Source organism: Panulirus ornatus, chromosome 1 (assembly GCF_036320965.1).
Source record: "Panulirus ornatus isolate Po-2019 chromosome 1, ASM3632096v1, whole genome shotgun sequence".
In the NCBI taxonomy this organism is placed as follows: Eukaryota; Metazoa; Arthropoda; class Malacostraca; order Decapoda; family Palinuridae; genus Panulirus; species Panulirus ornatus.
Window position 1 is genome coordinate 80,880,747 of NC_092224.1, and position 13,108 is coordinate 80,893,854.

The following is a 13,108-nucleotide window of genomic DNA, read 5'->3' on the forward strand; positions in this document are numbered from 1 at the left end:
GTATGTGGATGGGTTTGGCCATTCTTTCGTCTGTTTCCTTGCGCTACCTCACTAATGTGGGAGACAGCAACAAAGTATAATAAATTATATACAAATAAATAAATAGATGTTAGTTTTATAAGTGTATTATTTAAGTGGAATAACATGTGGTGAAAGAGCAGAATAAAATGCAAAGTATATTGACGCAAAGTGAATGTACTTATTATTGGCTTTCGAGAAATTACTACAAGATTTTGCCAAATGGCAGGGCTGACATGTAGCACCCTCTTTGAAAGAATATAGATTTACAGAGAATGAATCACTTGAGTTAATTGTTGTTAGGTGTTTGACATGAAGATTGTGTGTTTGTGGACTCGGTGCAAGCAGCCCACATGTGGCAGAGGCAAAGGAAAAAGTCAGTTTGGCCAGATGAATGAAACTTGACAGTCACTGGGGTGGTTTTTCTTTTTCTTTCACTGCACAGACAGTCACTGGGATGCTTTTTCTTTTTCTTTCACTGCACAACTATCACAAACCCCTCCTATACCCAAGTGGGTGGTAATGTTAGAACCTTCTTGGTGAGTAGCTCCCTACTGCTTACTACCTACCTAACTATTGACAACTTACTATCTACTACCTCTGGTTGTGAATAAGCTGCATAAGATCTGAAGTAGTTTTGCAAGAAGATAGCTGTAATGACAAGGTTTCCTCTCTGATGATACATTTATAACATGTTAAGACAAAGGATTTTACATATGTTCAGTACCCACAACACCAGGAAGGCAATATATGTTATAGTTCTTGACCTTACAAAAGCTTTTCTTTATGTTAACTTGATGCTTAAAATCAGGGCCTTGGGTAGCATAAGAAACTGAATAGAAGCTTGTTTATTTAATAGGAAACAGTGAGTTTTAATGAATGGGGAAACATCACCATGTTCACCTGTGATTAGGGAAGTCCTCCAGTTATGTGTCCTGGGATTCCTACTCTTTCTTCATTTACATTGAATGACATTGATATGGAAGTGAATGACTTAGTGCCTAAATTTTGCAGATGACACAAAGGTTGGCAGTGCCACATGAGCTGAAGAAGATAAGCTTAGATTACAAGAGGTTCTAGATGAAATAACTAAATGGTCTAGAAAATGGCTAATGCCATTTAACATTAGTAAGTGTTTGCTGATGCAAATAGGAAACCTCAACAAAAACTTTTAGTATGAACTGATAGGCCTCAAGATAAAAGACACCCTTTGTGTGAGGGATCTAGGAGTCAACAACTTTAAATTTTTCTAGCACTGTAAAGAAGTAGCGAGGGATTTATTAACCAAAACTTAAACACAGAAAAGCAAGGATGTAGTATTGACACTGTACATAAGTCTAGTTAGACCCCACCTCAGATAAGCAGAGCAGGATGTTGCTGGAGGGAAGGAGTGGAGTATGTGATTGGAACCCATGCTGTGCCATTCTTTTCTTTTGAATTTTTTTGAGGAGATTACATTTTTTCTGTTGTGTTAAGGCCAGACCACTTTGCTTGGACCATGTGGAATTTGGTAGTTTATGTATGTATGCTACTATGTATCTCTTTTATTAGGAAAAAGGTAAATAGAAATAGACATCAGTCTTTTATACATAAATGCTGTATAGATGGTATATGAATTTACCACAGACAAATAAGGTGAGGGGATCTGTTAAAAGAATCCAACGTTTTGAAAAGTCGTAAAAGTTTGGTGATTGTTATAGTTATGAACTGAAGCAGTGACTAAAAATTTTGATATGTTTTAGGAAATTGTTATGACTTTTAACATGGATAAAAGATTTTGATGAAAAATTGATGGTAGGGATGGGAAGTTGAACATGATATACAGAGATAAGACATCTGATTTTAGGGAGATGTCATACAAGATGTAATTTGTGGAAGAATTAGGTGGATATGTAAACGGAATTAGAGAGTGTTATGACTAAGTAAATGTGTCTCATTCGAGATGGAACTAAAATGTGTGATTTGATTGAATGTAAGGATAGAGACATCAGAATTCTGAGTATTTTGTTAATTCAGTAATAAGGGCAGACTAATTAAGGTTAGATTGTAGCTCAGTAGTGAGCTATAAGATTGGCCAGTTTTTTGTACCTGTAAGAAAGGTATGTTGACATAAGGTTTATTTTACTATTAATTGGATAGGTTTGATGCAATATACTAAAATGGGGTAAACCATGGAAAGCTGTGTAGGTATGTATATTTGCGTGTGTGGACGTATGTATATACATGTGTATGGGGGTGGGTTAGGCCATTTCTTTCGCCTGTTTCCTTGCGCTACCTCGCAAACGCGGGGGGGGGAAAAAAAAAAAAAAATTTGGTTAGATTTGAGTTTGGAGTAGAGAAATTGCTTGTGGATTGAGAAATCAAGAATTGGGAGACTGGATAAGAGGTAATTGACTTTGAATTCTTAGTGAGATACAGCACTGAGAAGGGAATATATCATAAGGTAAAATATTATGGAGCTGTAAGAGTATTTAGAAAAAAGGGATGATGTTTGAATGTCAAAAGGTGTTTGTTTTAATGGGATGGATGGGACAAAATGTGCGGTGTGATGGTAATGAAGTGGAGGGATAGAGTATCTGTCTCTCTATATCTCTGATGCCCATTCCCTGTGAAAACTCTCATCAAGGGAATGGCCATGAAGTCAACATTTTGTCTAACCTGTCGCCAGAGCTTTACATCAAATGAATTGTAAAGAGGAAAAAAGACAAACTGCCACTTGACATATATTAGAGCTGTATTTGAGCTGTATTTTTTTATAAACTGAATACAACATAGACCAAATTTGAATTATGCTTCTTAGATCTGGTCATTGCGCCTGAGAAACAGAGAAATTGTATCGGGAGAGTTCAGTGAAGGGCAACTAAGGTGGTACCTGAAATAAAGGTAGCTGAGCTACAATAAGAGGCAGAGGGCTGGAGTTCCTTCAGAAATGCCCACCATAGAGGGGCAAAGAGATTTCAGCCCTGAAGTTTCTGAACAGTGCCATGATGGTGACACAACAGTTCTTCATGAGATACAGTGACAAAGTAATAAAAGGCCATGACAATAAGCGAAGGATGAACTTGGTGTATGAAGAAGTACTTCTTTAGTATGGTACTGTCTATGGATGTTGGATGGTTGGAGTAGACTAAGTAGTAAAATGTGTACGTTAGCGGTATACAGATGTTTCAAGAGCTACATGATGGTAAAGGAAGTTCAAGAGGTGGAGGTCCCATGAGTGTACTCTCCCTGTACTGTACAGACAGGTAATTACTGTTCCACAGGTAGGTTGAGATTATTTGGTAGAACTTACAAACCTCAGTCTAAAGATCATGTATATGAATGTAGATGAACTGATAGTGGCAGGGAATTATAGTTCAGAGGCTAAATTGGTGAAAGCAATCTTGATACTGTAAGAGTAATGGAGACAGAACTCACAAGGGAGTTAGTTAGGCCTAATCTGTTCAGAGGGATACAAGGTAGCATGGTGGGGTGAAAGATACAAGGGGAGCGGGACTGGCACTCTTGATAGGGTATGCCATGAAGTTTTGGAAATAATGATGGATGGCTTATATAAAGAGTGCATAATGGGAGTAATTACTTTAGGAAGGACTTCCATAATGGTGTTGATAATTTACAACCTTTCAAGAAATTGCAGTGATCCAGAACAGTTATATAGTGATGAGAATGAACATTAGCAGGTGCTCTGGTTGGGTTGTTGGAGTGGTATAACTGAGAGAGAGAGGCACAGAAATATGTTAAACAACATCATCACTTTATTGGTTAAGGTTCATAAAGTGGGATAGCCTAGGGTTGCAGGATTATGGTGAAGAGAAGGTAAATGAAGGTAGGTTGAGTAATGATATGAGACAGGCTTGGCAGGGGTCATGTGATGCTAGTGAGGATGCCAGATGAAGCAGGAGGACATGGGAGAAGTGTGTGGCTGCCGGGTCTACATGGAGCTCCTGTAGGAAGTGGGTGTGGCATGTATCATGTTTCCTGAAGCGTGTGGCAGTGTTTGGTTTAAATTTGGATTGCAGGAATGCTGCAGGTGTGGCCAAGGGTCCCTTCATTTTTACAGCTGTTGCTCATGATGGGCTGAGGCAATGTCCCATGTGAGTCCTGCTGAAGGTGGATGATGGGGATGTGGCACCACAATGAAACCTGCCAGGAAGATTGAACGTCATGAGTCACACTGGGACTTCAGCTATTAGAGTGGTGTGCTTGTTGTCTAGAGCAGTCAGCTGCTTGACTCTTTCTGTGGTGATGCCCAGGTATATAAGAAGCAGAGGGGTCAGACATTGCAGCTTGTTTCATAAGCTCAGACCTTTTTCCATGTTGGTGGACGGGGAATCATTTTTATGGAAAGGGTCAGGTCATATATAGTCACAGTGGCATCTTTTGATCTGCCACTGCTGAACATCTAGTATGGATGTCATGGGGTAATATCACAGGTGCAGCTGAAGGTTAGGGCACTAGACTCATTTCTCTGGGTATTATCAAGTCAGGTAAGGTCACCCGCTGTGACCTACCACCAAGTCAAGGCATCTCCAGTATTATAACACTTTGTCAGGTGACAGTGGGTTGCTACATTACTCCCCTTCTCCCCCCCCCTTTTTTTGAGATTAAGGCTTAGATGTTGATGTGGAAGATGGTACAGTCAACTTGTTTTCAGTTCTGGTGGGCAAACCAGCTTGTAGAGAGGGAGTTTGTCCTGTAGTGCCATATTGGTTGAAGATGTTACACGGGGTCTTTGCTGGCTGAAGGAGACAGAATCACCTGGGGGTGCTGGAGTAGCCGTCTGGACCTGGCAAATACAAGAGGGAAGATGGACAAGTGTGGGATGATGCTGGATGGATGCTGGAAAAAGGACGATGACAACGGGTTAAAGTAACAGTGTAAAGATGTGTACGAAAGTCCCTTACTCTTCTCCAGGGTCACCAGTTTGGAATGTTGGAGTTGTATGACTGAAAGAGGGGCACAGAAACACATTAAACAACAGCAGCAGTGTTTTATTGGTTAAGGTCCATAGAGTGGGATAACCAAGGGACAATGAGCTACTGGAGATGCAAGATTATGGTGAAGAAGAGGTAAAGTGAGGTCAAGTAATATAAGACAGGCTTGGCATGGGTCATGTGATGCTTGTGAGGATGCCAGATGAAACAGGAGCATGTGATAAAAGTGCTTGGCTGCCAAGTCTATTTGGAGCTCCAGTATGAGGTGGATGTGGCACTTATTGCAGATTCTGGAGTGTTTGGCAGCTGCTGGTTTGTGTTTTAGTTGCAGGAATGCCATAGGCATGGCCATAGGTCCCCTATTGTTTCAGCTGCTGCTCGTGATGGATGGAGATGTCTCATGCAAGTCTTGCTAAAGGTGGATGTTGGAGATGAGGCACTAAATTAAACCTGCCAGAAAGATGAAATGTTGGGAATCACATGGTATAGAGGGAGTTTGTCCTGTAGCGCCATACTGGTTGAAGACATTATGTGGGGTCGTTGCTGAGTGAAGGAGACAGAATCACCTGGTGGTGCAGTGGGTCTCTACAGAATAAGCAATCAGGGTGGTGAAGGAAGCTGTGAGACACTCCCTCCTCAGAACTGGAAAAGTTCAGATCGTAGAGTATTTGAATTATAAGGAAATAGATGAGGAAAATTTAGATTCTCTTAATAAACAGTCCTAAACATACAAGTTCCTAGAATGCATACAGGAAATTTTCATAAAGCATCATATTGCTGAGCACGAGAACCGGATAGGTTGATGCATCATTAATGCTAGTTCTTGTCTTTATATACAGTAGCTTGGAAATTTAACTTATATATAATACACAAATTGGAAAATGTGAGCATATAATGCTTGAATTTTATGTGTTTGGTCAAAGAGGACACAAAAGGGGGATCAGAGAGGAATCAGGACTCAAAGAAGAATTGTAATTTTGGCAGCTATGGAGAGCTAAGCAAATTCTTTGAGAATACAGATTGGGAATGGGAGTTCTATACCTGGCCAGAGTGTAGAACAATGTTGTTATAGGTTCTGTGAAATCTAGCAAGAAGGAGTTATAACATGGTTACTCTTGGATGTAAATAGGGGAGGAAAAGAAAGAAATATTATGCAAGAGCAGATAGGAAATAGCTAAAGAGCTAAGAGATATTCTATGGAGGTGAACCACTCGCCAGCTAGTATTTTAAAGGTAACATAAGTTCAATCTTGATCAAACTTATGGTCTACTTGATTACTCTGGTATTAGCTGTGCTGTCCTGAATTAGAGTTGAAAAGATTCAAATTTTTTTTTCTCATTTATGAAGTGATAGATTGACATGCAAATGGAAGAGAAAATACACTGAAAGTATCATGAATACCTTAGTGTTGGTCTGGTCCATTGCTGTGTGAGAGGCACAGGGGGCATGTTTGATACACCTGACTGCCTGATAAGAGAGGGCTTTTTCTTTGTTTCTCTCAAACTTTGTTTCAGCCTTTACTTCTATTTCAATCACAGGCATGGCACTGAAGGTAAATGACAAGGATGTATTCAGAATCATTACTTTCCTTAAACTAGATATGAGTGGCAGACCGGAGATAGTGGCTGGTATATATGTGAGGATGATTTTAAGGTTTTATTTCTTCCGTTTGAACTTGATTTTACTCTCTATGCTTAATTTCATGCAAAGGTGCATTATTGATGGTGAGTAGCATAAAGATATTTGAAACCATTATACTGTTCACAGTTGAGTATGAGGATAAAGAATGGCTGGCTCTCGTAGAAAGGATAATTCGGAGAATTTTTTTCTTTGAAAATATTCAAACTCTCTACTCACATCTATTACCAAGGTCCTTCTTTACCCGAGGATTACATAAAAAGAAAAGCATGGACAGTTGTTATATATTTTCTTCCTTAGGAACAAAGGACAAGCATGAGTGAAGTAGGGGACATGGGTCTGACCTCCCATGCTTGCCCTCCTCCTCCTTACATTATCTTGCTAAAATCACCCCCTATATCACCGATTTCTTCATGTCTCATTATATTCTTCACATTCCTTGCCATTTCACAAGTGCTCCTCTGTAGGCTATTAATGATATGATAATTCAGCTGAATATTTAACCTTTAAACTTCTTCCATCATATTCTGACAACATTGGTTGGACAGCTTCCATTGTCGCTTGATAGTTTAAAGCATCCTATACATGTTCAAAATCCCCGGTGATGTTGGCTTTTTTTGTAATGACCAATATAGTACAGTCAAAATGTGTCCAGGCAAAAGCCATCCAGATTGAAAGAAATGAAATGAGAGAAAATGAAATAGAAATTCGTCAGGGCTCTATAGGAGTTCATAGACCTATCTCTTAAAGTTAGGAGGGTTATGAATACAGAGAATTATGGAAAAAGGAACAGAACTCCACGGCTTGACAGTTCAAAGGAAGGAGGTACCTTAACAGTCATTCCTTGAATTGCCAGTCTTCACACACAAACTGTGGGAAGCATTTGCCAGATGCATGCCTTGGGTCCTAGCCTTTTGGGTGGGGATACATGTGTACAGTCAAAGACAGAATAGAACAGAGAAAGTGCAGCAACATCACAGCATATGGAAAAAGATGGTTAAAGCAAGGTGATGCCAGGAGAATTAATGAGATGTTGGGCTTTTGATTCCACTTTGGAAAACAGAGAGGTGGAGGAAGATCCACCTCAGATATGTGAGCAGTTCTATGTGCTAGGCCAAATAAAACCCTTATGAAATAATTGGTCACAAGGAAAATTATTGTGGCACCTATGCAGAACCTTTAGATTTTGGGAAGCAGACTTTGTTATGTTGATTATATTGGGTTTTTAGGATAGAGTGGAGGATATGGATATACCCTTTATGCTTATGTTATTATTGAAGTGAATTGTGTTTTGAAGTAGATCAAATGGAAATGAATGATTCTGAGATATTAGGAGTATTTGCATTTTAGCACTAATGAATTTAAACAGGTTACTGTTCTGCCTCCCCATTCTGAGATACTGTGCAGTTCCAGAAAAAGAGAGGAAATACATTCAGTGGTAGAAAGAGAGTATTAGAAAGTGAGTTGAATGTGTAATGTGTAATCATCAGCATTAGAATGAATAGGTTTAGAAGTAAAACAGAGATCATTTAATGAGAGAAGAAAAAGAGTAGGAGATTGGACAGAAGCCCAAGAAACATACCGCTGGTATTGAGATATAGGGCTGACAGTTAGAAGCAGAATCATCCAAAGTTGATGTAGACAAGAATAAGGTACCAATAATGCAACTTTATCAGTTGGAGGGTTAACTAAAGATTGAACAGGTCAGAAGAGATGAGGAAAGGCTGGGTTACTAAAATCATTGGAGATATGTTTTTAAAGAGCAAAAGGATATGTTTGTAGAAGTCAAGACAGCACACTTCTGTTTTTAGTTGTGCTTAACATTACAGAGACAGCTTTACTGTGATTCTGAACAGAAATTAAAGCAGAGTTGGTTTCAGGGAAGGGAAAGAGTTTCATGGCCCATTGTGATCAGTTTCCAATGGGTCAAACATCAGAGGAGGAGTGATAAAACTGTGTTTCTGGAGAAAAATATTTGATAGAAAATGAGACTTCAGATTCCAACCCAGCTAAGATAACATTCCCTGCTCATTCAATATTTCATGAGGCATCCTGGCCATTTAAGTAATATCTATCCTAGGAAAAGTCATTAAGGTAGCTATCCAGTGATGACTGCTGGGCTCTCCCAAAATTGCCAAAGTTGGTGTTTTGACTGGGGAAATTGAGGGTAGACAGGTTAACATACCCAGTTAGAGGAGATGGAAGTGCAATTCTGGTTGGAGGACCCTAAGGGGGCAGAAATTGTGTAATTTTACTCAGGCTTCAGAAGTAGATAAGAGATTGAATGCTTTGAAAGAGCTGCCACAACAGGTTAGGAACTCATGTTGGATGTTTGAGTATCTCTTCTATATCATTAAGGAGGATAAAAGAAAATGCCACCACTCCACCATCGAAATTTCCTGCAGAGAGGATGTTTGTGTATGGATGTGAAGAGAGAGACACTTTGTCAGAAGTCAAACATCTGAAGAGTTGTACATGGTGAAATTAGGGGAAATATACAAAACATAACAGCAAAGCTAAAGAGGTTAGAGAATTTTCAAGTAAAGTGTGAAATCACTTCTCAAAAAAGTCATAATCGCATAATCTGATTAGATGTATATAGAATGCAATTACATGAAGAAAAAAGCATAATTACTTTATATAGGTAAAGAGCAACCATGCAGCCTGCAGAAGCACTCCTTGATCCACTTTACTCTATCCCAGACCAACACAGAGGAAAGTATATTGATTTTTTGGGTATTTTTCATAAAGTTTAATATAGACATATTCTGGGTGAAAAGTAAAATTTTTAGAATTTATCTTTTTCTACATTTGGGATGAACGATAGAGGCGATAATGTTGGTGGAAGATTAAACAGAAGTGGGAAAAGTTGAATCATCAAGTGACACTGTGAACCATTCTTTAAAGGATCGTCAGATGGCAGTAGGAACATTCATTGGTTACCTCTTTGGTGATGGTGCATCTTTTTTATCTATGCTCCTAGACTGCGAGAATGAAATTACGTAAATTACTTATTTTTGTTACAGATTGAAAGTATGGTTAAGGATATCAAGTAAATGTATCACTAATGTACTCCACTTGGTTGAGTAAATACCCTATTTAGTACTTGTGCTTTTTTTTTTTTTTCACCAATTTCAGGCCATGGTAGAAGTGTTCATAAGTCATGGTTACTGTCTTACTCATGATTATGCTGTATGTGGTGGCAGAGTTTGTTTATGGCTTATTTACTTAGTTTGCATTTATACTTTCTTATATTGCCTACTTTTTTACCTTTGTTATTTTATGTCATGAAGTGTGGGCAGCCTTAGAGGAGGTGGCAATACTGCAGCCATTGATGAAGGGGTGAGACTCAGCAGTTGATAAAGAAAGACCAGCTTCTATGATGTCTCTCACTCAGTTCTGTAATTCCACCTCCTGACTCAATAAATCCCCACCTTCCAGGAATAGCTAAGTCTGCCTCTTAGAAACTGGATGTCATGTTTAGATGTCAAAACTTCTTTTTTGAAGAGTTGCTCTGTTTATACAAGGAATTGATTTGCTGTTGTATGGATTACTGCTCTCACATTTGGGGTGGTCCTAGCTCTGCATCCATACTTGACAGAGTTGAGTCGAAAGTGGTCCGACTTATAAACTGCTCCAGGCTAACTTACAAACTTGACCCCCTTGCTGTACGCCACAATGTTGGTTCACTTTCCCTCTTCTATAGGTATTGATTTGGTTTTTGCTCCTGAGAGCTGGCTTCTTGTGTGCTCCCACCACTAGCTAGACCACACAATACTTGGCAGTCTGCTGCGTCACATGATTATTGTGTTGCCATCAATAGCTCAGGAGTGAGCCGTTTTGATGATTACTCCTTTTTTTACAAGTCACAGCTTTGGTACTCTACTTTCTCGTGTCTTTCCCAGTAACTATGACCTGGCATATTTCAAAAGAGATGTCTTTCACTTCCTCCAAAATTCATAAATACTTTCCCTTGTCTTTTCTTTTTCCTTTTTATAATTCTTTCTATATTTTGATTAATGTCCAGCCTTGATGTGGACATTTGTCTGTGATGAGAGCCTTCAGCATAGAAAAAGAAAATTCTTTTCTTATTGAAAGCATGCATTGGTGCAGGCCATCCCCAGGAAGACCATTCTAACTCCTCCAACTACTGCCACTTTGATCTCATTTTTGTTATTTTCAAAGTCTTTGAAACTCTCCTTCACTCTCTTTTTTTCAAACATCTAGAATTCCATTCCTTTCTATATGATTATCAGTAGTGTTAAGCTGTCGTAAGTCATATGGTGATCTCTCATTTATGTCTCACTTGTAATCCTTTGCTCAGTAATTTTGATGAGACTTTTGTCTCAGCCCTTTCATGAAAGGGTTACTGGGACAGTTATGAATGATTGATTAAATAATAGTTGAACATAAATCACTAGAAAGTGGAAAATCATAGCATAACTGCATAGTGAAATTTGTATATGTTGTTGTACAAGAAGGGCTTACATCATGTGGCTGGCATAGTTGCATTGTGAATATTTGTTCATTTAGGAGTCTCACCACACATGTTAGTAAAGGTTTGTTATATTTTTATGTATTTGATTTATTTCACAGCAAAACTTTAAAACGGCTTGGCAAACTTTATATATTTTTTTTTTTTGAAAAGCCATACACTGAGGGTGCACTTAATACATGAAGTAACTGGAGTTGGCGAGTTAATTAGTAAGAATTCTTTTGGTTTTAAGGTCCATGAATGACTCAGCTACTGGTAATAGTTACTGTGAATATGGGTACTTTTGTGTAGTTGCTTAGGCTATCTGTCAGGGTCCAGTTGCCCTGCAATGGGTAGGATTACTTGTGTACTGTAAGAATTTTGTCCCAGAGTGTAGAAATTAGTTCCTTCACACATAACTTGTTTTAAAGATATGATATTAAATATGTTAAACTTATGTTTCTCCCACAGCACTTCCCAGTGTACCATGAAGTGGGGCAGAAATTTGTTCGAGACTTCCCAGGTAGCTTATCCCATGTAGAGCGATTGATGCAAGATCAGGTGGGGGAGCATGAACAGAAAAATGAAAATGTTAGTGGCTCTAACCATACCAGAAGTGAAGTTAGTGATAGTGGATTGAAATATGATATAAGAAATGCTCAAAATATAAGGAACAAGAGCAAACTGCATGGCACAAACCCTGTGCCTCAGTATTATACAGACACAATGCACAGTGCTTCTTCAGGTGGAGGTAGTATCAGTCTTTCTCTCCCAAGGTTTAATATTTTACAATCGGTTGGCTTTTCAAAGTCAAAAATCAGCAAGGGTCCATCGTCACAGACTAATAAGCCTGCTTCAGAAAATATTCTAATTGGATATAGAAAAGCAAAGTCAAAGGTATCAAAGCCAGTCCATGAATTTACACCTGTGGGGATCCGACCTAAGAAAGCTGCAAACACAAAGACAGTGAAGTTTGAACCCTACATGGAGGTGAAAGATACATTAACCTGGGAAGCAGTGCAGTTCATGCGTGGCGTCATGGATGAATGTACACATCTGGGAAATTTTAGTGTGCCAGTCGACCCCTCTTTGGTGATTATTGTTGCTGCTGAAAATGATGGGTAAGAATATTTTGCTGCTTATATTTTCATAATATTTCTCTGTATGGTGGTTTCAGTATTTAACTTATGTCTCATTTTATGGTTAGTCTCTCATCTACTATTCTGCCATATATCTTGTGTAACTACCTCTAATTAGAATCTAGGATCAGCTAAATAAGGGCCATTGATCTTTGCAAGAAGAATACAAGTGATTGAGACATTATTTGACTTCTGTAAGTTAGAGTGGCATTTAGTTTATTCTGTCTTTGGAAGTTGTATCCCTTTGGATGTGGTCTTTTTTCCTTTAGCATCATTACATATACTGCATCACAATTTGGTTGTTTGGCTTACATTTTCAGTCTTTTTCCCTTCTCTCAGAGATTTCTGTTTGTTCAAGTCCCTGCATTTTTTCTTTCCATACCTGCTCTGCTCCTATTTTTCAAACTTATAGTGTAAGCAATTGTAGGCAACTGTCTAGAAGTTTATTTTTGAATATGTGTTTTGTGTTGATATTTAAGCACTTGTTGTTAGGGAGGTAAATGCAAGAGTCTTGGAAAGAGGGGCAAGTATGAAGTCTGTTGGGGATGAGAGAGCTTGGGAAGTGAGTCAGTTGTTGTTCGCTGATGATACAGCGCTGGTGGCTGATTCATGTGAGAAACTGCAGAAGCTGGTGACGGAGTTTGGTAAAGTGTGTGGAAGAAGAGAGTTAAGAGTAAATGTGAATAAGAGCAAGGTTATTAGGTACAGTAGGGTTGAGGGTCAAGTCAATTGGGAGATGAGTTTGAATGGAGAAAAACTGGAGGAAGTGAAGTGTTTTAGATATCTGGGAGTGGATCTGTCAGCGGATGGAACCATGGAAGCGGAAGTGGATCATAGGGTGGGGGAGGGGGCGAAAATTTTGGGAGCCTTGAAAAATGTGTGGAAGTCGAGAACATTATCTCGGA

The 13,108-nt window shown here is 38.9% G+C and overlaps 1 protein-coding gene across 8 annotated transcripts in view; it reads left to right on the forward strand.

Moving 5' to 3' along the window:
• Positions 1-13,108, forward strand: part of LOC139750180 (protein ABHD18) — a 429,672-nt gene that overhangs the window by 62,185 nt on the left and 354,379 nt on the right. For all 8 annotated transcript variants that reach the window (XR_011713095.1, XR_011713094.1, XR_011713098.1 and 5 more), the window contains one exon: positions 11,536-12,185. Coding sequence is in view for 3 of the 8 variants with exons in the window: in XM_071664581.1 (XP_071520682.1) it covers positions 11,536-12,185 (650 nt within the window). In the remaining 5 variants the exon portion in view is untranslated. The remainder of the gene's footprint in view (positions 1-11,535; positions 12,186-13,108) is intronic.